General features: G+C 49.0%; 10 protein-coding genes across 10 annotated transcripts; 4 read left to right on the plus strand and 6 right to left on the minus strand.

The window, feature by feature from the left end:
* The first annotated feature begins 575 nt into the window (after nucleotides 1-575).
* BKA55DRAFT_608166 (uncharacterized protein) lies at nucleotides 576-5,938 on the plus strand. Its single transcript, XM_046196618.1, has 4 exons — nucleotides 576-4,297; nucleotides 4,356-4,907; nucleotides 4,962-5,742; nucleotides 5,879-5,938. Exons 1-3 carry the CDS (start codon nucleotides 1,032-1,034, stop codon nucleotides 5,536-5,538), a joined length of 4,395 nt encoding a protein of 1,464 aa, XP_046052707.1. The 5' UTR covers nucleotides 576-1,031; the 3' UTR covers nucleotides 5,539-5,742; nucleotides 5,879-5,938.
* A 7-nt stretch (nucleotides 5,939-5,945) lies between these two features.
* BKA55DRAFT_672672 (uncharacterized protein) lies at nucleotides 5,946-7,079 on the plus strand. The gene is made up of 2 exons (XM_046198003.1): nucleotides 5,946-6,981; nucleotides 7,041-7,079. The coding sequence occupies exon 1, from the start codon at nucleotides 6,197-6,199 to the stop codon at nucleotides 6,593-6,595; it is 399 nt and encodes a 132-aa protein (XP_046052708.1). The 5' UTR covers nucleotides 5,946-6,196; the 3' UTR covers nucleotides 6,596-6,981; nucleotides 7,041-7,079.
* A 1,694-nt stretch (nucleotides 7,080-8,773) lies between these two features.
* On the plus strand, nucleotides 8,774-10,077 carry BKA55DRAFT_270602 (uncharacterized protein). Its single transcript, XM_046185468.1, has 3 exons — nucleotides 8,774-9,216; nucleotides 9,265-9,564; nucleotides 9,646-10,077. Exons 1-3 carry the CDS (start codon nucleotides 9,083-9,085, stop codon nucleotides 9,854-9,856), a joined length of 645 nt encoding a protein of 214 aa, XP_046052709.1. The 5' UTR covers nucleotides 8,774-9,082; the 3' UTR covers nucleotides 9,857-10,077.
* On the minus strand, nucleotides 9,975-11,287 carry BKA55DRAFT_559847 (uncharacterized protein). The gene is made up of 3 exons (XM_046192024.1): nucleotides 11,201-11,287; nucleotides 10,748-11,147; nucleotides 9,975-10,695 (listed from the first exon to the last, which is right to left on the minus strand). Exons 1-3 carry the CDS (start codon nucleotides 11,204-11,206, stop codon nucleotides 10,115-10,117), a joined length of 987 nt encoding a protein of 328 aa, XP_046052710.1. The 5' UTR covers nucleotides 11,207-11,287; the 3' UTR covers nucleotides 9,975-10,114.
* Nucleotides 11,288-13,469: 2,182 nt separating this feature from the next.
* Nucleotides 13,470-14,874, plus strand: BKA55DRAFT_559849 (kinase-like domain-containing protein). The gene has a single exon (XM_046192025.1). It carries the CDS (start codon nucleotides 13,560-13,562, stop codon nucleotides 14,469-14,471), a length of 912 nt encoding a protein of 303 aa, XP_046052711.1. The 5' UTR covers nucleotides 13,470-13,559; the 3' UTR covers nucleotides 14,472-14,874.
* A 44-nt stretch (nucleotides 14,875-14,918) lies between these two features.
* BKA55DRAFT_559850 (uncharacterized protein) lies at nucleotides 14,919-15,982 on the minus strand. Its single transcript, XM_046192026.1, has one exon. The coding sequence runs from the start codon at nucleotides 15,882-15,884 to the stop codon at nucleotides 15,006-15,008; it is 879 nt and encodes a 292-aa protein (XP_046052712.1). The 5' UTR covers nucleotides 15,885-15,982; the 3' UTR covers nucleotides 14,919-15,005.
* A 341-nt stretch (nucleotides 15,983-16,323) lies between these two features.
* BKA55DRAFT_559851 (P-loop containing nucleoside triphosphate hydrolase protein) lies at nucleotides 16,324-20,090 on the minus strand. Its single transcript, XM_046192027.1, has 4 exons — nucleotides 19,739-20,090; nucleotides 19,649-19,688; nucleotides 19,480-19,599; nucleotides 16,324-19,429 (listed from the first exon to the last, which is right to left on the minus strand). The coding sequence occupies exons 1-4, from the start codon at nucleotides 19,791-19,793 to the stop codon at nucleotides 16,552-16,554; spliced, it is 3,093 nt and encodes a 1,030-aa protein (XP_046052713.1). The 5' UTR covers nucleotides 19,794-20,090; the 3' UTR covers nucleotides 16,324-16,551.
* A 780-nt stretch (nucleotides 20,091-20,870) lies between these two features.
* Nucleotides 20,871-21,949, minus strand: BKA55DRAFT_504023 (uncharacterized protein; the record flags this gene model as incomplete). The annotated part of the gene is made up of 4 exons (XM_046187059.1): nucleotides 20,871-21,263; nucleotides 21,313-21,677; nucleotides 21,729-21,827; nucleotides 21,883-21,949. 4 exons carry the CDS (start codon nucleotides 21,947-21,949, stop codon nucleotides 20,871-20,873), a joined length of 924 nt encoding a protein of 307 aa, XP_046052714.1.
* A 250-nt stretch (nucleotides 21,950-22,199) lies between these two features.
* Nucleotides 22,200-26,204, minus strand: BKA55DRAFT_637099 (uncharacterized protein). The gene is made up of 4 exons (XM_046197046.1): nucleotides 25,155-26,204; nucleotides 24,392-25,096; nucleotides 23,267-24,341; nucleotides 22,200-23,215 (listed from the first exon to the last, which is right to left on the minus strand). Exons 1-4 carry the CDS (start codon nucleotides 25,839-25,841, stop codon nucleotides 22,521-22,523), a joined length of 3,162 nt encoding a protein of 1,053 aa, XP_046052715.1. The 5' UTR covers nucleotides 25,842-26,204; the 3' UTR covers nucleotides 22,200-22,520.
* On the minus strand, nucleotides 26,205-27,327 carry BKA55DRAFT_559854 (uncharacterized protein). Its single transcript, XM_046192028.1, has 2 exons — nucleotides 26,863-27,327; nucleotides 26,205-26,812 (listed from the first exon to the last, which is right to left on the minus strand). The coding sequence occupies exons 1-2, from the start codon at nucleotides 26,877-26,879 to the stop codon at nucleotides 26,545-26,547; spliced, it is 285 nt and encodes a 94-aa protein (XP_046052716.1). The 5' UTR covers nucleotides 26,880-27,327; the 3' UTR covers nucleotides 26,205-26,544.
* Between the last annotated feature and the right edge of the window lie 53 nt (nucleotides 27,328-27,380).

Consider the following 27,380-nt stretch of genomic DNA (forward strand, 5'->3'; position numbering starts at 1 on the left):
CTTACTAATACAACTTCCACTTGTGCTGTTGTCATTGATCTCTTACATAAATAATTTAATTATTACAATTCTGGGTTCATGCAGTTAATGCACCGCCTTCCAGTTATGTTCCAGCAGCTATCCCGGCGACGTTTGAGTTAGTATCATGTTCAGTACCAGGGGCTCCATTCTCCCTCATCCGAGGTTTAGCAAGATCATCTACATCCGCAGTTTCAGTCAGCTGCGCGCATCAGCCTAAACCTGGCCGTCTTCGCCTCCATGCCAAGACTCTTGATCCTGTTCAGTCACTATCATATTTGTCACCAACAACATCGCAACGTGGAGACGGCATCCCCTATATTCCACAATGTGCCCGTCGTGTCCCCTGCTGGCCGGTCTTTTGAATATCATGTCAACTAGCACCAATTTTAAGTTAACGTGTCCCCAGACCGAATGACCCGAACCCTGCTCGGTCCGTAGGCCATGTCTCGGTGAAATGCATATGCTGGAAGTTCGAACCAACAACCAACACCAAAACTAACATTGCAATCAGTAGCCAAGCCGGACAAATGCCGTTGAAAATTTGCAAATACTCACGACTGTGAGGAGCCATCTTGTTATGATTGGCCCATATACTCATATCACCAGACTGTAACGTAGCAATTGAGAAGAAGAAATCTCCCGTGCCATGTTACCCCGACTCATCCTTGTTAGAAGAAGTTGTTAGTGGTTGATTGAGAGTCGAGCGAGTATCTGGCAATTCCGAAGCCGACCTAATCCACTGCGAGGAGGTTTCAAGAGGTTGTACAGAGTAGGGCCATGTATTTCTCAATCTTCCAGAGGGAAAACCTTTTCTATAAGAGGCAACTAGTCCACAGCTTCAGATTCACATCACAGCAACAAAGTGCCTCAGCCACCATCATTTGCACTCTAGTCACTCATTGCTTTCCAGTCATTCGTTTTCATTCACTATCATCCATTCATTCTTTGACAAATCGCATTTGTTACTTCCTTACAATTAATTTACCTTCCTGCTGATGTAGCAAACGACCATGTTGTTCTCAACATGTCATGTGGCCACGCTACGGGTTATTAGCATTTTGATGTCTACAAGCCTGGCCGCGGCCATGGTAGGAAACAGACTCGGAGCCAGCCCATACTATCTCAACGCCGCTGCAGCTTGTCCGGAGCGGTGCAGTGTCTCCGGGCCTGAGCCAGGTAACTGGTCTGTGTACACAGATCTGGGACAGCTCAGGACTTGCCAGGAAACCATGTTCTATGCCTTCTCCATTTTCGATCCAGTCGATGAACATTCGACTACCCATCGCATCCATGCCTGCACATCATTTGGCCCAGACTTTTCCCAGCTTCCAAACTCCACGACCCTCCAATCTTCTTCCTCTCCCGTCAGTACCAGCTATGAGATTGGCTGGTGGAACGAGGGTTTTGGACTGGCTGCCTCCGGAATCCGTTCCATCACCAGGCAAGCTCGTCGCTACCTTACCCATGGACACGGGGCAACTGATAGGCCTACTATCATGTTTGCTCAGTCTGGACAGGCCACTATTGGTCTTTACATTGGACAAGGCCTCGAATCTCGACTCATTGGCTCTTCTGCACTCAAGATCTTCGAAGACAACCTTACCAACTTGAACGTCACAGCACCTACCTTGGCGATGCAACTCTGTGGGCCAGATTCTGGCAGCACGCATTCTTTTGGTCTGATGGTGACAAGCAATGGAACATTTGACTCCCTCCAGAACGCTGTTCAGTCGTGGGCCAATGGAACCTGTCTGTCTTTTTCAAGCTCTACCAACATGACTGGCCAGGTCCTGTATAACACGCCACTGGAGGTGTTGGCAGACGTCAAGAACTCAACCAGGTTGTCCAAGCATGTAGCTAGGCATGCCAGGCGCCATCAACATCTCCATGTTCGTGCCGAGTGCAAAACTACCAAGGTCGAGGCCGGGGATAGTTGCGCTAAACTGGCAACAAGATGTGGCATCTCGGCCAGTGACTTTACCAAGTACAACCCGGGGTCCAAGTTCTGTGCTGAGCTGGTGCCTAAGCAACATGTGTGCTGCTCAAAGGGAGAGCTTCCTGACCTCCGACCCTCCAAGAACTCCGATGGTTCTTGCCATGCCTACAAGGTTCAAGAAAACGACAACTGTGCCAGCATTGCTATCGAGAATGGCCTTCAGATGGAGGACCTCGAGAAGTTCAACAAGAAGACTTGGGGCTGGGCCGGTTGCAAGCGACTCTTCTACAAGACTGTCATGTGCTTGAGTGAGGGAACTCCCCCGTTCCCTGATACAATCGCCAACGCCCAGTGCGGTCCCCAAAAGCCAGGCACCAAGAAGACTGGGGACACCACCGATATCTCAGATCTCAACCCGTGCCCTCTCAATGCTTGCTGCAACATCTGGGGTCAGTGTGGTATCACGAAAGAGTTTTGTACTGATACCAACACTGGTGCGCCTGGAACTGCCAAAGAGAACACCAACGGTTGCATCTCGAACTGCGGTACAAAGATCGTCAAGAGCGGCGGCGATAGCTCAATCCGCATTGGCTACTTTCAGGGCTATGGCATGAGCCGAGACTGTCTTTATCAAGATGCCTCTCAGGTCGATACATCGAAGTATACGCACTTGCATTTTGCATTTGGTACTCTGACGAAGGAATATGATGTTAAAGTGGGCGACAAGCTTTCTCAGTATCAGTTCAAGTCATTTACGATGCTCAGAGACGTCAAGAAGATACTGTCCTTCGGTGGCTGGGACTTTTCCGCCAATTCTGCTACCTATTCCATCTTCCGCGAGGGTGTTAAGCCTGCCAACCGCCTCAAGATGGCCACCAAGGTCGCCAAGTTCATTACAGATAACGATCTCGATGGTGTCGATATTGACTGGGAATATCCTGGGGCGCCTGACATCCCTGGTATCCCGCCAGCTGAGAAAGACGAGGGTAAGAACTATCTCGCCTTTCTTGTTGTGTTGAAGAACCTCTTGAAAGGCAAGTCGGTATCTATCGCCGCTCCCTCTTCTTATTGGTACCTCAAACAGTATCCTATCAAGGACATTAGCAAGGTTATAGACTATATCGTCTACATGACATATGATCTTCACGGCCAGTGGGACACAGAGAACTCTTTCTCTCAAGAAGGGTGCGCACATGGCAACTGTCTTCGCAGCCAAGTTAACCTCACTGAGACACAATATTCTTTGGCGATGATTACCAAGGCCGGCGTCCCAAGCCACAAGGTCATTGTTGGTGTCACCAGCTATGGGCGGTCGTTCAAGATGGCCGAAGCTGGTTGCTACGGACCGGATTGCTTCTATACTGGAAACAAGTTGGAGTCCGGTGCCAAGAAGGGCAAATGCACCGGTACAGCTGGTTACATTGCCGATGCGGAGATCGATGAGATCCTCAAGGATAAGAGCCGCGTTGTCAAACACTATGTTGACACAACAAGCCACAGCGACGTTCTCATCTATGATGACACTGAATGGGTGTCATACATGAGTCCCAGCATCAAGTTGGCCCGTCAGGCCATGTACAGTGCGTTTGGTATGGGTGGCACTACTGACTGGGCGGTCGACTTGCAGACATATAACGATGTACCAAAGCCCGCCAAGTCTTGGGCCATCTTCAAAGAGGACGTCGTGACCGGGTATGATCCTAAGTTGGACCATACTCGAACTGGCAACTGGACAGAATATGACTGCAGAAGCAAATTCATCCGCGACATCAAGGCCTACACACCAAGTCAGCGGTGGAAGGGTGTGATGGCAGATGATGCATGGAAAGATGTCATCCGGATCTGGAAAGACTTGGATGAGCCGAGAGACTTTACATTCTCACAATCAGTTTCCATGAGTCTCCAAGTTAATACAGAACCATGGTGCCAGCAACTCACCAACTGCAAAAAGCCAGCCGAGTGTGAGAATGCGTTCAATGATGATCTGTCTGGGCCCGCTGCACAATTCATCTGGAACTCCTTAGTGAAAGTCCACCAAATGTACACTGACTTCCATGATGAGCTGTACAAAGCGGCTTCGGTCATTAGTTTCTCGCTTGATGACTTTGGCAACAAGTTTGCCCCTGTGCCAGAGGAAAAAGACGATACATGGCTCTTGGTTCTGATTGATCTTCTTACGTTCGGTACTGCTACGCTTGCTGGGCCCTTTTTCAACTCGTACCTCAGGAAGCTCCCCTACTTTATTAACAACCCCTCAGCTTATGATAATGCTAAAGACACTACCATGACTGCTATTGGACAAAGTACAACTCTAGCCAAGGATTTGTTACATAACGAAGCGTAAGTTCTCGTCCCGGTTTTGTACCAAAGCAGAACTGACTACTAACGCCATTCTTAGTTCCAACTGGACCGTACACCGGCAAGATTCTTTCAAGAATTACATGGGCCAAGTGATCGACGGCTGGGGAAATGTAACTTCCCTTGCATTAGACAAGATTTTTAACGGACGTCCAGACTCAATCGATCTGCTGTGGGACATGATTTCAGATGGAAAGATGATTGAAGGTGGCGTTGGAGTCAACGTCGACACGCCTCAGGTCGACCTCAAAGACAGCATTGCCAAGTCTTTCTACGGTTTCACCATCCCGACACTCTGGAGAGTTTCTGACACGTATGCTTTTGTTCTCGACTCCGGTTATAACTGCAACGAAGAGTACCCTCTCGAAGACTATTTGGATAAAGATACCATGGATGCCACGAGCGCGTGCTATGACGGAAGGCGCTACTATTTGGTTCACCCCAAAGGTGACTCGGAGGATTGCCATTGTGTGTACATCCATACCAAGTGTGAAAGGGTTTGCAACAAGAGCAAGTTTAGTGCGCCGCCCGGTCTGGATTCCTTGGACGGTAAGCTGTTTGGAGGAATCACGACCTCGGACCTCATCAAAGGGTACGTCATCCGGTTAATCTCATAGCTAGACTCTAACTAACTGGAAGGATATAGCTCCGTCCGTACCTACGTGAAGAACGGAAAGAAGAACACGGCAGATAGCCTGGACCCAAGCTCTGGCGACCTTGACGCCGAGGACCTTCTGAAAGTCGACATCACTACACCTGGCATCGTACGCCTCCCAGTATGCAGCCCCGAACGCGCATATCAGTCATGGGATACGACCTCCAAGGGCTCTAGCCCCTTCTACCCATGCGACATACCCCCGGGCAAGAAGGTGTGCGAGGAGTCGAGCTTCAAGGACGAGACGAGCGACAAATCTCCCTTGGTCGACGACTGTAAGTCCATCATCAAGAACATCGAAGGAGATGGCGGCACCAAGTGGACGACGCAGGTTCTTGGCAAGAATCAGCGCAAGATCGCATCTGCTGGTACTTGCGCCTTTGGGGTTGAGGCTACCAAGGAGGACGGAAACGCCAACTTTGCTTTCGGTGGACAGGACCTCATCGACATCATCAACACGGCTGTTGATGAGTACAGCAAGAGTGGGAAGATTGGTGCCACGGGTGACTTGCACTGCAGCGGCAATATCAAGAAGCAGCCTGTCCACTGGGCTATCTACCATACCTAAGTAGCTTACTATGTGTTGAGTTAGTCAGCGTTGGTAGTTAGGACAGTATGGGCGACCAGTCGTGAGGCTTGTGTCGCTTGTAGTGTTTTGTTGCATACATGGCTGCCTCAAAACCTAATGACCTTTCACCATCCACTGTAATAATTTAGACCCTTCACTGGCGATCGCTCTGTTTCATCGTATAGTATTGTGACTTCTCTGCATCTTAAAAGGTTAGCTCTGATGAATAAAGTTTGTTCGGCACCGAATGTCTTGAGTCGGTAGTCGGCCTCGAACTCTTCCCGTCTCAGCCAACGAATGACTACCATTTAGACAAGAAGCCCGATGCTGACAGACTTACCCTGAATTTGGTTGCTCGAAAGGACGTATTAATTTAAGCAGTAAGTACACTGTGGGACCTGGCGCATAATGATTCCAATTTGGAAGAAGCTGACATCCTTCGGGATGCGTTATCATGCCGACGGGATTTCCGGCTTGTCAGCATAACGTGTAAGCATGGCAAAACAAGGCTTATCAATCCAAGATGTTCCGAAACACTTTCCTTCAGTATAAAAACAATTGATTATCGTAATTAATAGTACAATTAGTGGTGTTCAATTCACGTCTTGAGATCATATTTGTTACTCTACTAGGCCAATAATATTCTTCAAACGAAAGCATGTCCGAATACGGCTCGTCCAAAAACCTATCCGGCGGATTAAAACTCTTCGCCATATTTTCTATGTTCACCGGAACCGTTGATCTAATCGTTGGTCATAAACTCATTATACCCGCATCGGAACGATCTCTCCTCCCAAGCCCAACACTCGCCTTCGTGGATAACCAGCTTCGATTCTTGGGAGCGATTTGGAGTGGATATGGAATGATCCTCTGGTGGGCTAGTAGCAACCTTGAGACGAGAAAAGTCCCACTCTCGCTGCTTGGAACCGCCATGTTCTTGGCTGGTGTTGGTCGGTTGACCTCAGGCTTAAGTCTGGGCTGGGGTGCGCCATGGCTCAAAATTGCTGCGGCTGCGGAGCTCATAGCCCCGCCTTTGATCTATCTGTTTGGATTCTGAAAGGGAAACGAAAGTCTCACACAGAGATAAAGCCCCGTATGTCTGGGTAAAATCAACCTCCGGAGTTCTTACTTTCCAGTATCTCCTTAGTGATGTTAGTGGGAAAGTCTAGGATTCGGGGCATTTGTAGGATGTTCCGACAAATCCTCGTGTCTATACTTTCTGGATACTTTCAGGCATCGCGGCTGTGATGGTTATTGCTGCTGCATGGCTATTTTGTTTACATACACAGGAAGATGATATGACCACTAGTTAGCCGTAAGCTGATTGATGGTTAATCAAGCTCAGGATACTCAACTCTATACTTGAAAATATGTTTATTACGCAGTATTTACACTGTAAATTTATCATACGATCTCTACAGGTACCGTATGCCTCGACATCTTGTAAGCTCTGCGGATGACGACTACTTCATAGAGGAAGAGCGAAACTGATGTGTCTTCAGGTCGAACTAGAGTCTAGGTAGTCATCTGTGAGAATAAACGGTCTATTGAATAGGATCCAAAAAAAAAAACTAACAAAGGTGTCTTATTAGACTTAGTGCTTGGCATCAGATGTCTCATACAATTCAGGGTTAATAATGCTACAGGCCATTAGACACGTTAAGTTCGGTGTGTGATAAGCCTATATAGATGCAGAAATATGACATTTCTCTTACTTTCGGTGCCATAACAGAGGAATATCAAAGACTCAGTGACTAGCGTTTTTCAAAGCAGTGGCTAAATAAAAAGTAACAGATTTAATGCTCAACATGCTGGTCCATAGTCTCATTTTCATCTCCTTTATCTTCTAGTTGACCCCCTTTTCGGAACCAGCTTCTGCTTGCGTACTCCAGGTTTTGGAACGATTCTCGGCTGAGTAGCTATTACTCTGCCAGTTCTGCCGGTCTGTGATCACGGCTGTGAAGCCCGTCCATGGGTCATCTCTGTCACTCTGGCTCAGCCATTCCAACATTGGTGAGATGTAGTCCAGATTGATGTTAGATTTGATATGTGTCATTGGCAGGTAGAACAAGACTCACCTTGTTCTTTACTTTCATGTGCCTTGGAGTTCTGAGGTACCCCACTTTTCTTCCGATTCAGAAGAAAAGCGGGTACGGTTGGAGCGGTCTTGTTCTTTTCAGGAGTGGAATTTCTCTGCGGCGACGGCGGCATTTTGGTGGCTTTGTTGTAGAAAATGAAGGTCAATAGGAAGTCGCAATGTCAAACATGAAAGAGGCGAGAAAGTTATTGTGATTCTGAAAGGCCTGGGTAAAGGTTCCGTCGTGTGATGAACGCCGTCTTATATATCTATAGACTATACATTCTGTCGCTTTCTTCAAGACAGGCTGACTAGACGAAAGCCATTATCGTATTGTTAATTCAACTTGGGCTCGGCATGGGCCATTTTTTGTATTGGATGTTTCTCTGTAACTCCTTCTAATTGTCTGGGATATCTGAATTGTTTGGTGTTACAGAGGCATCGGGGCCACGTTATTGGCCCAACCATTTGCGACTCCATCAGGGCCGTTTTTCGGATTCGTGAACTGTAGGAACATTGAAAGGGTCGTCGGTGATTCGTTGAGCATCGCGAGGCTATCCCGGGGCCAAATTTCTGATTGGTGAGTTCATGAGGCTCAAGCAAAGGGGAGGGTGATCAATGACCTTTCAGTATATGCATCGGGGCAGTCTTATGCCCTGAAGCTGACGAATGAGATAAATGGCCCTTATTCAACTACCCGAATCAACAAGTTTCAACCTATACAAGCCTCAACAACTTCAGCCGCACGTAAGATCTACGTACTGCTCGGGGTCAACGAATCACAGAATTGGCCCTGAGTCTGAGCCGCGTTTGACTTTCGGGCAAGCATTTTCAGCTGACCATATTTGAATCGGCTCTCGCCCACTTCTTCAGACTCGGTGCTACTGTCCTCCACTATCTAGTGAAGCCAGCTGGCTCAATACCTGCCAGGCCGATGGTAGTCGATATCACCGAAATGCTCTTTTGCGCTTCGTTGCTCTGATGCTCGTCTGCCCATCAGACACTTGAGTTCTTAACCGTTAAGGTCCATCTCGTGGGAGTGTCAGCGCCAAGCATAGGCTTGGCGCTTCCCCCATTCAAGAAGACCACAATGATCATCACTTAGAACCCTGGACGAGCGACATCGGCGACGCGCAATGGCAATTCGATTACGGATGGGAAACTGAATTCCAGCTTTTGTCTAGTGTTGAGAGCAATGACTTCCTTGACTCCCTTGACTTCAATGGATTTTACGACTGCTGTGTCGAAGCGCTGGACACAGACCTCACATCTTCAGCCACTCTGGGTTCGTCATTTAAGCAACGCTCAGTCATCATTGAACCTCATACCGCTCTCAACACTACGCAAGAAGCTTCAAACTTGTTTCAAGATGATCTACATTCTTTAGCTGGTCAAAGCTTGTTGTTTTGGGAACAGCCAGAACCATGTCCTCCCTTGTGCGACCCCTCTCCCAGCAGCAATGCTCCTATGTTCAACTCGCCAGGATCCGGTGGGTACGAGAAGAGATCCTCGCAATCTACCACGTCAAGCCCTGCATCCAATACGGCTCAGCTCAGGTGCGACTTCTGTGCCGAGCCTTTCTACGACGTGGATTCTCACTGGTAAGCATCAACATGATCTCTCTTCCACATCAATCTAACAATGAGCAGTGCCCACCTCATATTCTATCATGGCGCTTCAAGTCCCTTCCATTGTGGCAGAACAAGCTGCAGCAAGACCTTCAAGGATGAGAGGTCTTTGAAGCGACATCTGACTGAGTTACATCTGGGCGCCGCGTATGTCTGTCGCTGTGACAGACAGTGCGGAAGAAAAGATAAGCATTGCAAACACCTTGAGATCAATAGCTGCACTGGCCACGGCCTTTATCGATGCCCCTGTGGTCATGCAGTTCATCAACTCAACACGCACAAGCACTACATCGAGAAATGTGGTAGAAAGAGGAGGGGAAGGCCGCCAAAACACTTGGTGACGGCCAATGGAAGAATCTGAAATTCTGAACAAGACTTATACATTCAGGTGTTACATGGAAGGCAATGTCGCCAGCACGACTCGACTGGGTCGCGTGCTCATCCTATTCGGGAGGGCCGCTTGAGCGCTTGCAGTTTGTGTTTCACGTCTCTAAGTTTTGAGTTGTCCATGCAAGTTGTCCAGATGTTCGCGAATACTTGTGAACTTTGTTCGATGATCGTGGTTCGCGTACCATTCATTTCTTTCTTTCCTGTTCGGGTTAATCAATTGTAATAGTGCCATCTACGCATGGCATGAAGTCTTGAGGCAATAAGACAGAGGAAAATAGTGATGTTTACTTATATAAAATACAAAAAAAAAGACTTTCCGGGGCTGGCTTATCTAACCAAGTTCCCATCATCAAAAAATATCCATGCATAGACTATCGTTTTCCACTGTACTTAACCCCTGGATAGCCGTACTATAACTTGTGATTACGTCTTCAAATAGTGTAGTCGCCATTATAAGTCTTCTAGAGTATAAAAAGGTTATTTACACATCTTTTTGTGCCTTCTCAAGAAGAATCGGAAGAGTTGACTGAGTATGGTGAATTATATCTGATCGATGGTTTTTGCCTTTGATTGAACTGAGTGCATCGGATGCCCACTTCTCTGAGAGTTTAGAGTGAATTCCCGAAAAAAGCTGACGATAAGTCAGTTCCGACAGTTTTTCCTGATGATCTTCGAGCTCGGTAAGTCTCCAGCGGTTCAGACATTTGAGCTTTCCACTGAAAATGCCATAAGCTTGAATATTGATAATTCGATTATAAATGGGGTAATAAGAAAGCCCCGGAAACAAACTGTCGGCATCGGGAATGTCTGGCTTTTGGGCAGACCGCAGCTCTCCTTCACCGTTGTAAAGTATATACAGCAGGATAGCGCGCCTGAAGGTATCCTCGTATGAAATGTCGTATGAATCTTCTGGTTCGTCATGTCCAGCGAATTCTGTACATCGAGAACTCGAATGAATCTCCAAGTCTTGATTGTTATTTCTTTTTTGCCTTTTCTCCCTGCGCTTTTCTAGTTGCCGTGTTCGTACTGCCTCTCTTTTGTAGTCTGTATCTTTAGGTTGATCTGTTTTTCCTTGTTAACCTTCTGGAGTAGCAAGAGCTCCTGATAGACGTACGTGGTAAGCTTTGGTAAGACTCACTCAAATTGAGGTTGACCTCTTGGGCTTTGGTATCAGATGAGTTGGTCTTATATACTATGACTTTAGCTCCGCGGCATGGCGCTGAAAGCCAGGTTCGGGCTCCTAGACGGTACGTGCATCGTTTGCGATACTTTTTCAGTTTCCCCGAAACTCCATCGATAACAAAAGCGCGAGCCTCAAGAATCAACGATTTGGCATAGGTTTCAGGATCATAGACCGAATAGACATCGGCGTGTCTCTCTCTTCTAGTCAGATCCCCAATCATCACAGTGCGACTAGGATAGCCTTCATCTGCTAAGATCAGATTAACACTCTTGTCATCGGGGTCGTCTTCAGGCAACTGTAATGCATGGCGTGCGGTGCCAGTCGCTGATTGCTGATATTTTTGGCACAGTCAGCTTGAATCATACATGCAGCTTGTTATCTCACCTCCATTATCCCCAGAAGGAATTATATTGCTAAAATGAATCCTGTCGCAACAAGTTGAAAGTGAGGCGGCATGGCTGTTATGTGGTGGGCGGCTCACATGAAACCTCCTTACAGGCACAATACTGCCTAGTCTGATATATCGGCATTCTTTTAGACTCATCATGTCTACTTCTGGCTGATCAAGGGCCATTTATCTGATTGGCAGGTCTTAGCCATGGTACTGCACTGCCTGCTTTTCGGATTAGACCAATCAGATAAATGGCCCTCATTCAGCTATCTGCAGTCTGTCCAACGAGTCCTAGATGACCAACGAATCAGAGAATCGGTATATGTCGCTGGCGGTGTGCTGAAAGCTCGGTGCATCTCCCCTATTCCAGCTCTTGAATTCAATATAAGAACCCCTTCCTCGTCGCCGCGAAAGCAATTGTGATCCTCAGACAACCACCCACCCTCCGCCTCCCTTCATCAATACGCTACTACTATCATCCATCCTCAACCCTGAGGAAGGAGACTGCATTCCATTTGCAAGCAGAATCCCAACGAGTCGAATCCTTTCCGCAACTGAAGCGTTGAGCCTCGTGGTCGTCATGGCTATGGCTAACTTCAAATATCGGCGGCGCAAAAAGTTGCGCAGTTGGGGATATGCTGCAAATGCAACATATGATCTAACTTAGTTTGAGTTACACCGAGTGTTGGAATCGAGACTTTCGAAGTTTCGCACAACTTTCCGGTGTTGGAGTTGAGGAGATAGAGGCCGCTATATCTCTTATTAAACCGGGTCCATTTGTCAACCCCGTTCAGGAATCTCTGGGTGATTCACCACTTTGCGATCATTTCTCGCAAGTCGTCAGTCCCCGGCACCTGAACGTTGCTTCATCTATACAATATATTGAATCCAATCTCCTTCAGATATCATACGGCGATTCACAACCACCTTGCAAAGACGCATTGCAAGTGGTAAATCCCCGGAATCTGGACGGTAATTCATTTTTACAGCACGAATCAAGTACCTTTCTTAAAAATCCCCTCGAGAAAGCTACTCATGACTCTCTTCCACGCCAAAAATATTCAGAACCATCACATTTATTATCGATCTCTCCTAGGAACAATACTGCCTCTCCAGCACCTGCTGCGGACGACAATGATCCGTCATCAATTTCCTCTTCTTCTTCGTCTTCCTTTCCTTGTACACATCAAATTACCACTTGCAGCTTCAAACGGTGCGGACAAGTTTGTGAGAATGCGAAAACTCTCGTGTAAGCTACCTATGCACCAGTTGCTATCTAGCTTTGACTCTAACACTTAACAGCAATCACAAAATCACGTCCCCTCCCGAACCAGGACCTTTCAGTTGCAGAGAAGAGGCCTGTAAGCTTTTGTCTTTTAGGAACGAAAGGTCTTTGAACCGACATCTGATCAGCAAACATTTCGGTGCCTTCTATGTCTGCCGATGTAGATATTTTCAGGGGCGAAAGGACATTTACCGGAATCATCTACGCAGAAATAACTGCAGTGGCCAAGGGCCGTACAGATGTATTTGTGGTCATGTCACTGACGGTCTTGCCGAACATCTCGATCATTTTGAGGGCTGTCGGAAAGGGAAGCCAGGAAGACGTAGGAAGCAAAATGCTGGTTAATGGTAGACATGTCAAACTTGGAATCGATAATACAAAGCAGATGGTGATCTTTTTTTCTATTTCAAATTACACTTAGACCCCAAGAGCCGTGATAGAATATCCTCATCCTCATCCTACTTGTGGAGATCTTGCAAAACGGAAAGGGCTCTGGAGAAGCATCTGAGCGCTGTGTATATCTGCCGCTGTGGACACAGAGGTCGAAAGGATAAGCATCAAGACTATCTACGGGAGAACAACTGCAGTGGCCAGAGTTCCTGTCAGTGTATTTGCGGCCGTATCAGTTATTAGATCACTCAGCATAGCGTCCACATTGAGGATTGTGGGAGAAAAGGGAGAGGAAGACCCAGAACTTCGCATTGTAGTAAATACTAACTATTTAAACTTAATATTTAAACCTTTCTTTGTCTATCTCGTAAAGCTTATTTAATTTAAAAGTTCATAGTCATTGAATAAATAATTTGGATTACTTTTTTTGTATTATCTTCATAAAATATATTCATAAATATACTCTAGTTCATGCCCAACTTAGTCCAGTCAGGCCTCAATGCATCCAGGTTGAAGCGTGTTGGTGATTCGTGACTTATCGGTAATACTTCGGCGCTGTTAGGAAGGCAAAGCATCGAAATGTTTGACTTGGACATATCCGCAGCTCTTAAGCTGCTTCCAAGAACCCTAGGACCTTCAGGCTTGCCGTCTCCTTTTTGACTCATTCTACTTGTACGATGTCTCTTTGTTCTGTGAACGAATCCATACGGGAGACCAGCGACAACTGCTGGGTCATTGGAGGAAAGATCCTCTTAACTCGAGCTGAGTCGCCTCTTTGTAGCCCTAGCTGGAGCGATGGCAAAGGATCATTCTACAACATTTCGGAGGCTGCATCTCCAGTACCACCATCTAGGCCACTTTCGACCGAAAGCTGCATCAGGAAAGTCTACGAGGCTGGCGGCGCATCAGCCGTATGGGTCGTCGGCGATGCTATCTGCAAAGTTAAGGTTCTAGACCCTCACTCAACGCGCGAACACACTACATTGCAGTATCTTCACGATAAACAGCACCTGAGCTTTCCAGTCCCGAAGGTTTATTATCACACCGAGCATGACAATCGATACTACATCATACAGAGCAGACTGAGCGGCGAAACTCTTAGCAGTGTCTGGTCTACCGCGGATGATGTAACAAAACAACAATATGTCACTAGGGTTGTGGATATCTGTCAGGAACTGGCAATATGGCGTGCCGATAACGTTTGTGGTGTTGATGGCAAGCACTTATCAGACCTCTACCTTACGCGGCGATTGTCGAATGATTGTAGTCCCACGACTTTACTGAGAAATTGCAAAGAACTGGAAATGGATTGCTCAGAGTTTCTGTTCTATCATTGCGATCTGGGCCCCGGAAACATCATCGTGAATACCACAGACGGTACGCTCGGGCTGATTGATTGGGAGACAGCTGGCTTCGTTCCTCGGGAATGGATCAGAACTAAGTTCCGTGTTTCAGGCGGTCTGGATCTACCTGGCCATGATCATGATTCCAGAGGAGATTGGAGAAGACGCGTCCAGAGGCACTTGGAGAAGGAAGGCTTTCCCGATATCGCAGAAACTTGGATGACCTGGTGGAAAAACGAAATGTAAATCCAAATTTAAGCTCACTATGGTACAAGGGCTGAGTATTTCCCATGACGAGTGCAAGCTCTAGACGTGTTATTTGCAGTTGAGGCCTGCGACTGAGGGCTTATAATCACCACACAGAACTTTAGACCTTTGACCAGCGTCGAGTAGGAATATATCTCAGTGATCAAGATCATATCACGAGGATAAGGTCCAATTACCTTGGCTAAGAAGGCTCAGGAACCAAAATCTCTTCAGTGTACTAAAGTTAAACGATGACTTAGATGTTGGCCGAATGGAGGCATGTTAATGGTAAACATGTTGAACCTGGAATTACCTCAGGGAGCAAGAAAACCTCTTACCCTAAACTTAGATGCCAAAAATAAGTAGTCTAAAGATCTACTAAGTATGCCTAAGTATACCTAAGTATTCTTTTTCTTTAGAAAAGAGGTCCTAGGTTTTCTTGCTTCCCTTTAATTAATATTGCAAAGCAAGTGGTGATTTCTTTTGGTCTACCTATGTCAAATTACACTCAGACCCATATCCTCATCCTCATCCTCACTTCTCCAAGTCAGTACTAACAGTGACATCCTTCCACTCATTCAGCAACTCCAGCGTCTCCTCACACTTACTCCTAATATAAACATCCGCATCACTCCCCAACACAATCCGAACCGGAACGTCCCTCCCCTCTCCAACTCCTGTCCCCGTAAGAACCTCAACAATAACCTTTGTGCCCTTCTTAACATCACCAGGTTGATTATCATCCGTCTTTTCCAACATCTTTCTCGTCTTACCCGTAGGCGTACTTTCATCTTCATAAACATCCATGCGCTTCTTCGTAATTGCCCTGACACCAGGATTGAGGAAGCTAGTGCGGAAATAGCCAGGTTCAACGACTGTGGCGACAATGTTGAAGGGCTCTAGTTCGTAGCGGAGGGACTCGGCAAGGGACGACATGCAGGTTTTCACCATTGAGTAGACAGAGTATGTTGCGCCGCCTCTCCAAGAACCGATACTTCCAAAAGTAGCAATCGTACCGCGTTTTCCATTCTGGCCAATACTTTGCTCTCGCATGCCAGGTAAGAAAGCCTTGATAGTGTTGAAAATACCAAAGACGTTGGTGTTGAAGCTATCGTAGAGCTCCTGTTGCGAAACCTCTTCTACCGCGCCGTCGAGGATGTATCCAGCTGCGTTAATGAGATAGTCTACGCGGCCGTGCTTAGTGAAGACATCTTTGGCGATGGCTTCGAGATCGGAGAGGGGAGATGTTACGTCGAATGCAAGGGTGTATGCACCTGCGCCGGCGAGGTCTTGGACGCGTGATGTGCTACGTGCAGTAGCGATGACGGTGTGGCCAAGGTTGAGAGCGTGAAGGGCGATGTCATGGCCGAATCCTGATGAAGCGGCTGTGATGAACCAGACTGGCGCAGACATGTTGAGTGCTGTTGAAGTTGAGAGATTGTTGCGTGAACGATTTGTATAAGTGGTTAGTTATGTGAGTGTTGGAAGTGCTTTGCTGAAGCTTGTAAAACAAGTGATTGTTGTTGATACCATTCTCAAACGAAACATACAACCCTTATATACTTTTTTCATCTCGCATGTCTCCCTCAATCCATTTGATGACATTATCTCCGACTCAAACTCCTCAACACCATCATTCTATCACCGACTGCCCATCACCAATCTATCGCCGAATCTTAGCGTCGCCACATTTCGGCGTTAACAACCCACTCAACCACTAAAATTCCATCTCCACTCCCAGTGTGGCGCCACGACTTATGCTTAATCGCTTTTTCGGAAGTGAGTAAGCAGCCCAAATGAACGTACCAATCGCTGATCACGTAAAAACTTGATTCATCACTCGGGGCTGTTATGCAAGACGTTCGGTGATAGCTTGGTACTTCACGCAATGATAAAAGACAATGTTCAAGTTGTGTTGATACACTAAGAATGCCGTATCGTACCAATCTACATAGATCATGCAAGGCCCCAAACGCCGTAGCCGTAACTCCGGGCTCATAAACAATCAAGCACGCACCCATCCAAGGCCATCAAGGCAATCTCAACCTCAATCTGTACACATAAGTTTCACCCTCCTCGCTTATCGCAAAGTATAGCCCCTGCTGTCCTGTCGGCGATGAGCAGCTCCACCTCCAGTGCCAATTGTAATACGTCGCGGTGCACCACCCGCCATGCCGCCCTGGGGACTTGATCCAGGACCTTCCATTCTAGTGACTGTGCTGTTCATGTTCATGCGTCTAGCTTGACCAGGTGTCAGAGCCATGTCTATCTTGAAGTCGTTGGGGGAGCACGCCATCGGAGGGCTTCGTCTCCTCTCAGCGCTACCTCGGCGGAGTCGAGAGATACCGTTGGTGCTGCTGGCGAGGGCCGCAGGCAGACTAGGCCTGGGTCCCGTTCGCTCGGGCAAGGATCCCATTGACGATACTCGCTTGGTGCTGGATGCTGTTGTGCCAGCCATTATGCTCGCTCTACGAGCCTTCTCTTTCATGGCGGTTCGGAGGGCGGTCTGAAGCTTTCGAGCATCGATAGTGCTCGTCTCGGAATCAGATCCAGATCCGGGAGGGTTGTTCTCATCATGTATCGTGGGAAGTCGTCGAATCGCTCTAGGAATGCCGAGTCCCGATGGCGATGGTGAGAAATTGCCACTCTTAGTGACATCCAGCGATCGCAAGGGTGGTGTTCGTTGAATATCGGGTGATGCTTCGAGCTTGAGGCTCATTGTGGGTGCTTTGGGTGATCCATCAGCAAGGGAATGTCTAGCTCCCTTGGAAAGGAATCCGGCCTGGAACCTGCTAGGCTTCGCACCCAAACTGTTGGCCTCAGGGATCTCGAGACTAGGGCTTGACTCTTCGATTGTGGATGTCTCAGGCTCGAGGTATGAAGGCATGACAGGAGCAACGATAGGCTTCTCGGGCGAGGGCATCGCAGGGGAAGAGTTGTACTTCTGAGGAGTCTTCGAGAAGTCCTCTAGTGTGCCCTCCTCTGTCTCATCGTCCCTCCACCGGACTCCGCCCTTCTTCTTAGCTTTCACTGGCGTGAAGCTGACGCCCTTCTTGGAGGCTCCCAACACCTTACGTCTTCGTGGGGACCCCTTCATAGGGCTGACAGGAACGTGGTCGCTATGCGCGGGCATAAAATTGGGTGCCGAAACAGGCTTGATGTGCATCGCAATAGCCTTCTTGCGCTTGGGTGTGCCTCGCTTGCTGGGCGAGAAGACTTCAACAACGGGCATGGAGCCATCGGGCTTGACGACCTGACCGGCAGCTGTGAAGCCGGTTTGGAGGAGACGGTTAATCATCTCCTTCGCATGAGCGACAGCTTCTTCCTCATCCATGCCGAGCGTATCGGAAAGTGATGCGAGAATGTCGAACTGCGCAGTAAGGAGCATCTGGATCATGGCAGCATCACCAGCCTTGTCCTGCTCCAGGACTTCCCTGTAGGCTTCGCGGTTGAAGTTGGCCTTGATCAGCTCAGCTTCACGGGTCAAGTTGTCGGCTTCTCCATTGTCGGCACCCTCAGTTCCTTGGAGTTGTTGCAAGCTGTGCGACAGAGCTGTGTCAATGGCTCGGTCCCATCCAGACTTCTCTAGCTTCTGGTGGATATGGTGTCGGCTGTTCTCCAATTCAACGAGGATGCCTTGAGCCGTCTTTCGAATGGCGACAAGGTTCTCTGGCATCGCATCTTCATCACCTCGTTCGTCGCAGACCGTGTCAAAGGCAGCAATCCATCCGGACAGCATACCAATACGGCGCTCGAAAGCCTTGAGACGCTTCATGTTGTTGATACGCTCTTGACGCTCAGAAGCTGAGTTCTCGTAGGCTGTGCGCAATCGCTGAACTCCTTCCCGAGCGAGGGCATCCCTCTTGTCGCATTGCTTTCGGAACTTGGCGAAAAAGATACCCTCTGCGTCCTTCTGCTGGGCTTTAAGTTCGTTGATCAAAGCCATCTGTTCGTCGATCTTAACCAAGAAGTCCTTGACGTGGCGGTTGACGTTGAAGACGTTGCGCGTCACCTTGGTCTGGATGTTCTTGGCCCGGTTGGCGTATCGAAGAGTGTTTTGTGTCTCGTCGAAATGAGCGCTCGATGGTGACACACAGACAATCATGACAGTTTTGCAGTTACCGCCGAGGGAGAACTTGAGCAGTCGAGTAAGCTTGCTGTTTCGATAGGGAACGTGCTGCTTTTGTCGACGGTCGCAGAGGGCGTTGATGCAGCTTCCAAGGGCGAGGAGGGATTTGTTGATGTTGGCACCTTCTGTGAGACGCTCGCCGCGGTTCTTGGTGACAGACGCTCGTTCGGAACCAGCAAGATCGATAATGCTGAGGGTGGCCATGGTATGAGGCTCACTGGCACCAGCTGATCGGTCCTTTTGAGCGATGTTGATCTGAAGAACAGCGTGTGATCGGGAAGAAGTGGCGTTGGCTTCGGTCGGCGAAACTGTGCGGTATTCGTTTCCTTGGACAATTATATCCATGACCTCCTGTACATCCTTGGGGTGATGACTTGTCAATCCAGACACAGTAACAGCCTGGTTGCTGTCCTCTCTGAGCATCAATCCACCCTTGCTTCCACCAGGAACCAACAGATCGCGAATGGTCTCGTTGTAAATCTCAAGATAGCTCAGACTCAGCTCCGTGACCTTGTCTTGGCTGCGCTCCTCAATCTTCTCAAACAGTTCCTGCATGGTCATGAAGATGATACCGGGATGTTGCGACGTTCCAGTGATAGTATGTGTCTTTCCGCAGCCTGTAGCGCCGTAGGCGAAAACAGTCGCATTGTAGCCATCGAGGACGCTGTCGAGGAGGGTTCGAGTAGTGCCTTCGTAGACGTCGGACTGTGTTGTATTTTCGTCGAAGACGCGGTCGAAAGCAAAGACTTGGTCTTTGACCTTTTTCGATGAGGGTAGGACTGAGCGGGAGAATTTCTGTACGGGGCTGTCCTCGGGAGGATCAAAGACTCTGTGTCGTGTCAGCGTTTGCCGTTGTTGTGGTGGGGACGATGCGCGTACAAGCAACGGTCATCGACAACCTTGATAACGTTTCGAATACCACGTTGGTGTAGCTTTGGCGTAGGCGCAGCGGCGAGGGAGCCATCGCCGAGGAAAAGAGTTCCGTCATCGTTCTTTTGTCTGCCACACGGTCAACAAACATACCCCACGACAACGTCGTATCGCTTACAGTTGCGCAGCCTCTCGAATCGTAAAAGGTCGAACTCGAACTATGGTAACGGTCAGCTCAAGCAACACACTCAAAGAGCACACCTCATACCAGCAACAGTAATAGAATTCTGCCCAGCAGCAGCTGAGGCGCCCATGACAGCCATGATATCCTTCTTCGATCGAGTTCCGCTGTTGGTGCAGTACCGAGCTCTTCCACCTCAAGCTTTCAGTATCGATGAACAGTGAAGCCGTTAAGAGTAAACAAAGCTTAAAAAGAAGGGCACGCTCGATGCAGAGCAGATGGTCATAGAAACAATGTTCGAAAATGAACTCGAACAAGAAGAAAAATAAAAACAAGACGAATAGCTCTGTGTACCTGTTGTCGTTAGTTAGTAGCAGACTACGAGCCGGGCGGTAGTTGTAGAGAAATCAATTGCGAGCTGCCGAGCACGATTGTAGGTGACGTCTGGTTTGTTTTTTGACCTTTTTCGGGAGTGTTGCTGTGGTGACGCCTTAGCTCCGTTTTTATCAGGGGTTCTCTAAGTGGTATTCATGCGGGTGTTTTTTTAGCCCCTGAAGGTGAGGCTGGAGAGAGGATTGAACAATGGGATTTGAGTCATATTATGGAGATATGTGCCAGGTGTTGATGGATCATTTGTGGCTTTATTGTTGTCGACCTCAAAGCTCGAGATGCTGAGGTAGACCCTTGGTAATAATAGGTCGAGTCCCCGCCTTATCTTACCCTGTATCATCACAACTTCTATCTTCAACACGCTACATTGTATCCGTACTCCGTAAGGTAATTTGAATTGTGATTATTTACAGTCGATATGACGCAGATTTGTCGACTTTTGGGCCGGTCTGAAAATGTATTTATGACTGCTTTTCCACGTTTCAGGGTTCTGAACCAACATTCAGAGCTCTCACGTTATGTTGTAGCATCCACTTACAAGGCCCATCCATATGGCCATCATAATACCAAGATCCATGGATAACAAACAAGGTTCACAACACATACCTCGGGTCAAAACAAAGCTGAATAAACATCGGACGACACAGGGATCAACAGTGACGTCTGAATCCTTTCCACGATATCGCTGTATACCAACGTCACAACACCTGGTGTTGCAAACACAGCTCCAAAAACAAAATCACCATCAATTTACCATTTAGTTTACAACCAAACGCCAACCATGCAACAAGAATCCCCCAATTCACAAGAAATAGTGACTACTTCCCACCTAACTCACGGTCTCTGGTACAAAAGCATACCTCGGCAGAGCTGACATCCTCTCCTCAGGACTAATCTCCGCATCATCGTAGAACATCCTCGCCTTCTTCTCCTTCTTCTTCTTGTCACCACCGTCTTCCTCCGTCTTGGCCGCTGCTGGCTTGATACCCGCCTCGGCCATACGGATCATCTGATCAATGTCGTCACCAGCGCCACCATTCCAAGATCCGCCTTGTGTCGGTCGCTGGGGTAGACCAGCTGCCGTGGGGAGCGCGCCGGATGATGGGCGGGCGGGGAGATTGTTGGCGGAGAAGGTGTAGGGCTGGGCTGGGTTGGGGGCTTGTACGGGATAGCCTTGTTGTTGATCGAAGGATACTTGAGCAGGGGTCTGGTAAGAGCCATTCTACACATATTAGCATAATCCAGACGAGCCGTAGAAAAGAAAAACTCACGAAAGGAGCTTGCGCTTGCGTCTCGGTGTTCGCAGCCGCAGCGGGATCAACACCTCCATTGGCAGCAATCTCCTGCTTCCTCTGTCGAAACTCGGCCAATCTCTTCTTCAGCTCCTCCGGCGACTCAGTCTTGATCTTCTTTTGCGCATGTCCCTGTCCCGGTAGCGGATTACCCGTAGCGATCTGTCTATCCTTCTGCGCCTGCTGAAAGTTCTGTAGAATGCGATTGCGGTGCTGATCGAGCATGTCCTGGGGGATACCCTCCATACCAAAAATCTCCACCTCAAGACCCTGTCTGCTCGGGAGGGCATTCTCGACCTGTGTGAGGTTTTCTTTGTGGACTTGGTTCATGTGCACGGAGAGACCTGTGTTGTCAGCGCGGGCTTTCGCGAAATTCGGATGATTGGGAAACGAACCTCCTGCCGTGTTGAGACGACGACCACAGCGGTCGCATTTGAAGTGCTTTGCCTTCTGGTGAGAGATGAGAAGCTTGAGATCTTCGAAATCACGCTCGCCTGTGATAGGAATGTTAGCATTGAGTGATCAGGGCGCAAGCCGCAAGGTTCGTACAGTAGTAGCACCAGGGTCGACTGAGGACCTCCTCGATGTCGGCGTGACTGCGCCGCTTCTTGCCCATTTTGTTCTTGATGTCGGATATGTATTATAAGTCGGTAAGAATAATGCGCGATACAATTCGAGCGCACAGAGGTTCCTGATACTTCGTTGAATCGCAATATCTTGGACGTGGAGCTTAGAACTGAACGCGACTCGAAAAAGAGTGGGTAGCTTGGTCGGAGAAGCTTCGGTTAAATAGTGCGGAAGAGGCCTCAACACCAAGCATCAATCATGCGGATCAGACACGGCAACATATGGAGATGACTTGGTAACAACGAATTGGCACGAAGGTGAAGATCACGCATTGAAGTTCCAAGTTTAATGAAAGCGTGATTTCTGTAGTGATTATACATTGATTATGTACGTCTATAAGACCAAGCAAATATTTATACCGCAGAAGCTAGATTAGCATCATCCAAACCCATGCTCCATCTCCCAATGCCAGAATGCATATTTGTTTACCATCCAAACCCCCATCAATACATATCTCATGAGTCCTGTTGTTGAAGCGCCTTTTTGAATCATCACGATTCTTACCCATTGCAAAAACTCCCCAATTAGAAAACGCCCCAGTGAATGCTCCCCCATCAAAATCAAGATCCGTTTGGCGCCACCTGGTCAAAAATTATCAGCGGCCACTGGCCTCCCTGCTGAATGCTGTTGATGTCATTTGCCGAAGGGCTGGATGTGACGCCCGGGACGCCCGGGACGCCCGCGCCTGTCGAGGCGTCCCGTGTACTGCCTCCGAGCGTCAAGAGTGTCGATGCGCTGAAGCGATCTTGCGTGTCAGCGATGGCTGATGTCCAGTCGTGCCAGGTGTTTCCGCGGCTCTGCCAGAGCATGTCTGGCTGAGGCGCGACCTGGGGAGGTTGTGAGAATGCGAGCATTGGGTTCACTTGCGCCACAGACGACGGGAGTGCCGATGTGGTAGCTGCGACTGCAGCTTGTGCTGATGTGTTGTAGAACATGGCACCAGTGTCGTAAGCTGGAGCTTCCATGCTGTTTTGTGGGTGTTCATTGTAGGCGAGTGTTGGGTAAGGAGTCTGTCCATTCAGATCGGACTCGGGAAAGTAGCTCTTGGTAGATGGGACTTCACTTTCAGCCCCTCCGCTGGTGGGTGCGGACTGGACCTGAGAAGGCGGGTAGCTTGAGGCTGGCTCCTGTTTGACCTCCGGTGTGGTAGAAGGCTGAGCGCTCTTTGTCTCCTTGTTACGCATATCATGGTCGATCCACGCAATCGTGCGGTCAATGATGTTTCCAATTTCAGTAGCAATGCTGGAATCTGAGCCTGTCGTATTGTTAGGGCTGACTGATTTGCGCACTAGAGGCTGGAACTTACCGAGAAGAGAGCAAACTTCCTCAAGAATGCCGACCCAACCGTTCATCTCCTCCCGCAACGTGGCAATGGCCTCAGGTGTCGTTTCGAAACGTCTCTCCCACATGGCAGCCAACATGGTGAAAGTGCCAGCAGTGTACATCGAAGTCTGGTACCAAGTCGTATCGAGGCACTTGCACTTCTGGATCTCCATTTGACAGTGAAGCATCTGGCGCGAGACATCCTCACAGATAGACATGTTCTCAGCCATCATGGCCTTGTCGCTGGTCATGGCTACTGAAGGATGTCGTAGGCAAAGACGGAACTCAAGAGCCCAGGTCTTGGCGTAGACAGCTGCCAGACGCGTTTGCTCGGTCTGCTCAGCATGATCAATCACCAAATGACCAGGAAGCTCATCCTCCCACTTCTGAATCTGAGCCTCAAGTGCCTTGACGATGCCGACATAGTTTCGCGCATCTCGTCGAACACTGTAGATATTCGAGTACATTTCCATGTAGATGGGAATGATCTTGAAGCTCATGATACCTGGCCAGTAAGGGCAAGGAATGTCGCGGGATGTGTCGACGCCTTCATCCGAAAGAAGCTCATCAGCGATAGGCTCGGGAAAGCCGACATCGAATTCCTCAACGGTGATAGGCATCGGCCGGCCACGACGTCCAGTAACGGCGATGTAGACAGTCATGATGACCCAGAAAGCTCTCTTGCGAAGCTCATGTTGAAGATTGTTAGGCTCGCCTGGCTTTCTTGACTCTCGGTGCAAGTTCAATTCGAGTGCGCGCTGAAGAGCAAGGTTGGCGACGATTGAAACAACACCGGGCTTGGGGAAAGCTCTGGTATGCTTGACGACCATGGCCATGGCCTGAACCGAAGCCAGGTCTCGGGTGCATGTCAGCTCAAAGAACTTGCTGAGGGCAAAATGGTAGTGATTGTTGGATCGCTCATTCATTTGAGCGCGCTGGTCAACCTGCTGCCAGTTTCTTGTGCCATACTGGAAGCAAATGATGGCGAAAACCATGTGCACTGTAACAAGCTCCGCCACTGAAGGCTCAAAATTAGGTTCATCGTACATGCGGGTCAACTGTATGGTTGTTAGTGATTAAGCCTAGAACACGGTGCGACAACACTTACCAATCGCATGAAAGAAGGCTTGTGGAGGACTGGAAGGAAAGCGGAGAAGGTCATGAAGTACCACTCGGCGTAGGTGAAGGCATCTTCGCGAGAAGGCATCTCAGCCTGCATGGGAGGATTGACCCTCATAATAGATTGGAGGAAAGACTGCGGGGACTTGTTGTACGATGGCGCCGCCTTGCCATCGACTGGAGGCTCCTCCGCATCTGGTGGCTCAAAGGACGCCAGGTCGACTGTCATCCCTAGAATTGACAATCGCGTACCCCCGATTGAACTCAGAGGAGCACTGTCCATTCCGACACCAAGATGATTATCATGAGGGCGGGACTCTAATGTGCGAGGGAAGCTGGGAGACAAGCTTGGGGCTGATGCAGAGTCCTTGAACAATGCGCTGCCGACTTGAGACCATGTTTCGCCAGTCTTGGGGTCAGGAATTGGGTTGCCCATATCATCAAAGTTTGAATCGGAGGGGCACTGTGCATAAGGCGACCACTCCCAGGGCTTGACTTCGACGCCCTTGTTATCGAGGAGCTTCTCAAGATCGCGAATATGGGAGAGCATGTCGCTCTTTTCCCTCTCTAACTCCTGCATGTATCCTCTTCGCTCTGTGCGCCCTGTCACGCGATCTGTAACATAGCATTCAAGGTTCTGGTTGGTGCAGTGAGAGCAGCCTTCAGGGAGTGCATCGCATCGAATCTTTCGAACCTGTAATTGTCGCGCGGTTAGCATGTTGTGAGAGCATGGCCTGAGATTCATGGCATACCTTGCATCTGTCGCAAGCTTGACCAGTGCGTGTATAAGACTGTAATCGGTTCTTGACAACGCTGGAGAAGTCTTCTGGGCCACGCTCTAGCCTGGGAAGTTTGACTTTGCCGGGGGCTTGAATTGGGCTATCATCTTCGCCATTGCTCGCAGCCCGCTTGGGAGGTCGTCCTGGCATCTTGGACTTGATGCGTGGGGAGATCCCCCTCGATGAAGCAGGTGAAGATCTCGCGGAAGAAGTAGCTGAGGAAGAAGCGCTCTTGTTGCTGGCGCTCGTGCAAGAGGCGGTGCTGGCCTTTGTCCTGGCCGTGCAACGAGATATCGCGGCAGGCTGGCGCGGGCGGCGCCCAGTGGGTTTTGTTGAAGTCGCAGTCGCAGGGGCCTTTACACCGGCGAAAGAAGGATGGCTGTAGGCAAATGTATCAGGAGCCCAAGCGAGGGCAGGGTAGGAGCGGGCGTCGAAGGGCCAGTAGAGGGGACCTGGACCTGGCTGCGACGTCAACGACAACGACGTGGGAGTTGAAAAGTTGGCGATGGAGGAATTGAGGTTGCGCTGGGATATAGCCTCCATCATACTGGTCTGGGAACGAGGCCTTGAGCTTGGGCTTGCTGGGGCTGGTGCTGGTGCTGCCGGCACTGACAATGGCACTGTACAGGGGATGGGCTTAGCGGGGAATGCGCTGTGCATTAGCGGCCTTCCGGGTATGGGGGGGGGGGAACACGACGCTGGGTGGAGGCGCAGGTGTAGGCCTCAAGGAACCCCAGTGGACGTTTGTGACGTGAAAACTGACGAGGAGCGGAGCTGGATATGAGACGGGATGAGATGGAGGGAGGGGACAGATGAGATGATTTGCTTGTCATCTGCGAAGAAATGGTCTAGACTCTAAGTGGCTGTGGAAAACCTCCTGTTCTTCTGCGTATATTGAAGAACTTGAACAATCAAGACAATTGTATATGTAAAGTATGCACGGTTATTGAATGGTGAATCAAGCAGGGATAAGGCTGGTGAACGTCTGGTCTTATAAGCAAAGAGATCTGGTGGATGTCTTGAGGTTGTAACCATCCATCCATCCTTAGTTCACATCTTAGCTTGGCGAGTTAAAATAGATACACCAACCTTACCAACCTTACAGTACCAACAGATCTCTCCCGGAGTTGGCGTTATTCCCATCGTCAGCTTCTCTTTGCACGGAAGGCCCGTATCTCGCTGAGGAAAAGCACAGACAGGATCTCCCTATCAAATATGGAAGATATCTCATCCGGAGACGAGATATCGTCAGTGTTTGAGGAACGGAGAGTCCTTCTAGAAGAATACCGGCAGACTGGGAGAGGCAGCCACGATAACGTGAGTGTTGTATGAATTCTCCGTAGCCCAGAGTATGACATCGGATCTACTGGCAGGGCCAGGCCAGAGTTTCCCATAGGAACCAAGAGCAACGAGGCGCTGCAAGGGGAGTGACTCCACCGTGGCCGTCTAGACCGTGGTCTTTTTCTGGGCAAGTCACGAGATTTCTTGGGAGAAGATGCCGTACAAGCGCAATGATGCTGTGGCTGAAAGAGACAAGGCCAAGCTCGGCGGTACCGTAAGAATTTCGACCATGACGATTCGCAAAATGCCAAAGAAAACGAGCTGATGAGCGGAGCCTAGGGGAGCCAAGACTAGCAAAGTCAGCTCTTGGTAACTCGTATCATTATGATTTGCATGCAACCTAGACAATGAAACCATTGATGGAACTGCAACCCTACTGCCGGTACCGAATAGCCAAGACGAAGCCAGACTAGTTCAGATTAGTGGTTCTTTTGATTGACTTTTGGTTATGTCGGTGCCTTGCTGATCAGGTTCATGCTTTCAGCCTTCAGCCTTCGGCCTTCAGATTGGGCAGCCAAGATGTTGATGATCCCGTTCCCGCTACAGATGGCATATGTCTGTCAACCTTGATGATGTGGCGCCGGCCTTGTATCGGAGATATTACGAGAACTCAACGGTGAAAGATGGCCACGATCATTGAGCAACGTGGGTATAACGGATGAGGTGATTGAGTCTGACTTGTTGCTGAATAACGTGGAAAACGTTTAGCCATAACAATTGATGAATGCCCACAGAGATAATCCCAACATACTCTGTACGTAGTACAGTGAGGTCGGCTTCTCCTCACTTCGTGACGTGTTAAAACATCAAAATTAAGTTAAGGTAAGTGTCAAAGGAGCATCATATTGAATATACAGT

Source organism: Fusarium redolens, assembly GCF_020744475.1.
Source record: "Fusarium redolens strain MPI-CAGE-AT-0023 chromosome Unknown BKA55scaffold_4, whole genome shotgun sequence".
NCBI lineage: Eukaryota > Fungi > Ascomycota > Sordariomycetes > Hypocreales > Nectriaceae > Fusarium > Fusarium redolens.

Excerpts from the sequence above, each read along its gene's own strand:
- BKA55DRAFT_608166 (XM_046196618.1), top strand. The coding sequence starts at position 1,032 with ATGTTGTTCTCAACATGTCATGTGGCCACGCTACGGGTTATTAGCATT. Across the intron at positions 4,298-4,355 it reads GATTTGTTACATAACGAAGC|TTCCAACTGGACCGTACACC; the intron begins GTAAGTTCTCGT and ends CGCCATTCTTAG. Across the intron at positions 4,908-4,961 it reads ACCTCGGACCTCATCAAAGG|CTCCGTCCGTACCTACGTGA; the intron begins GTACGTCATCCG and ends GGAAGGATATAG.
- BKA55DRAFT_672672 (XM_046198003.1), top strand. The coding sequence starts at position 6,197 with ATGTCCGAATACGGCTCGTCCAAAAACCTATCCGGCGGATTAAAACTC.
- BKA55DRAFT_270602 (XM_046185468.1), top strand. The coding sequence starts at position 9,083 with ATGTTCAACTCGCCAGGATCCGGTGGGTACGAGAAGAGATCCTCGCAA. Across the intron at positions 9,217-9,264 it reads TACGACGTGGATTCTCACTG|TGCCCACCTCATATTCTATC; the intron begins GTAAGCATCAAC and ends AACAATGAGCAG. Across the intron at positions 9,565-9,645 it reads GGTAGAAAGAGGAGGGGAAG|GCAATGTCGCCAGCACGACT; the intron begins GCCGCCAAAACA and ends GTTACATGGAAG.
- BKA55DRAFT_559847 (XM_046192024.1), bottom strand. Across the intron at positions 10,696-10,747 it reads GTCTTACCAAAGCTTACCAC|ATCAACCTAAAGATACAGAC; the intron begins GTACGTCTATCA and ends AAGGAAAAACAG.
- BKA55DRAFT_559849 (XM_046192025.1), top strand. The coding sequence starts at position 13,560 with ATGTCTCTTTGTTCTGTGAACGAATCCATACGGGAGACCAGCGACAAC.
- BKA55DRAFT_559850 (XM_046192026.1), bottom strand. The coding sequence starts at position 15,884 with ATGTCTGCGCCAGTCTGGTTCATCACAGCCGCTTCATCAGGATTCGGC.
- BKA55DRAFT_559851 (XM_046192027.1), bottom strand. The coding sequence starts at position 19,793 with ATGGCTGTCATGGGCGCCTCAGCTGCTGCTGGGCAGAATTCTATTACT. Across the intron at positions 19,689-19,738 it reads GAATTCTATTACTGTTGCTG|TTCGAGTTCGACCTTTTACG; the intron begins GTATGAGGTGTG and ends CCGTTACCATAG. Across the intron at positions 19,600-19,648 it reads ATTCGAGAGGCTGCGCAACT|ACAAAAGAACGATGACGGAA; the intron begins GTAAGCGATACG and ends ACCGTGTGGCAG.
- BKA55DRAFT_637099 (XM_046197046.1), bottom strand. The coding sequence starts at position 25,841 with ATGCACAGCGCATTCCCCGCTAAGCCCATCCCCTGTACAGTGCCATTG. Across the intron at positions 25,097-25,154 it reads AAGCTTGCGACAGATGCAAG|GTTCGAAAGATTCGATGCGA; the intron begins GTATGCCATGAA and ends CGACAATTACAG. Across the intron at positions 24,342-24,391 it reads AGCCTTCTTTCATGCGATTG|TTGACCCGCATGTACGATGA; the intron begins GTAAGTGTTGTC and ends ACAACCATACAG.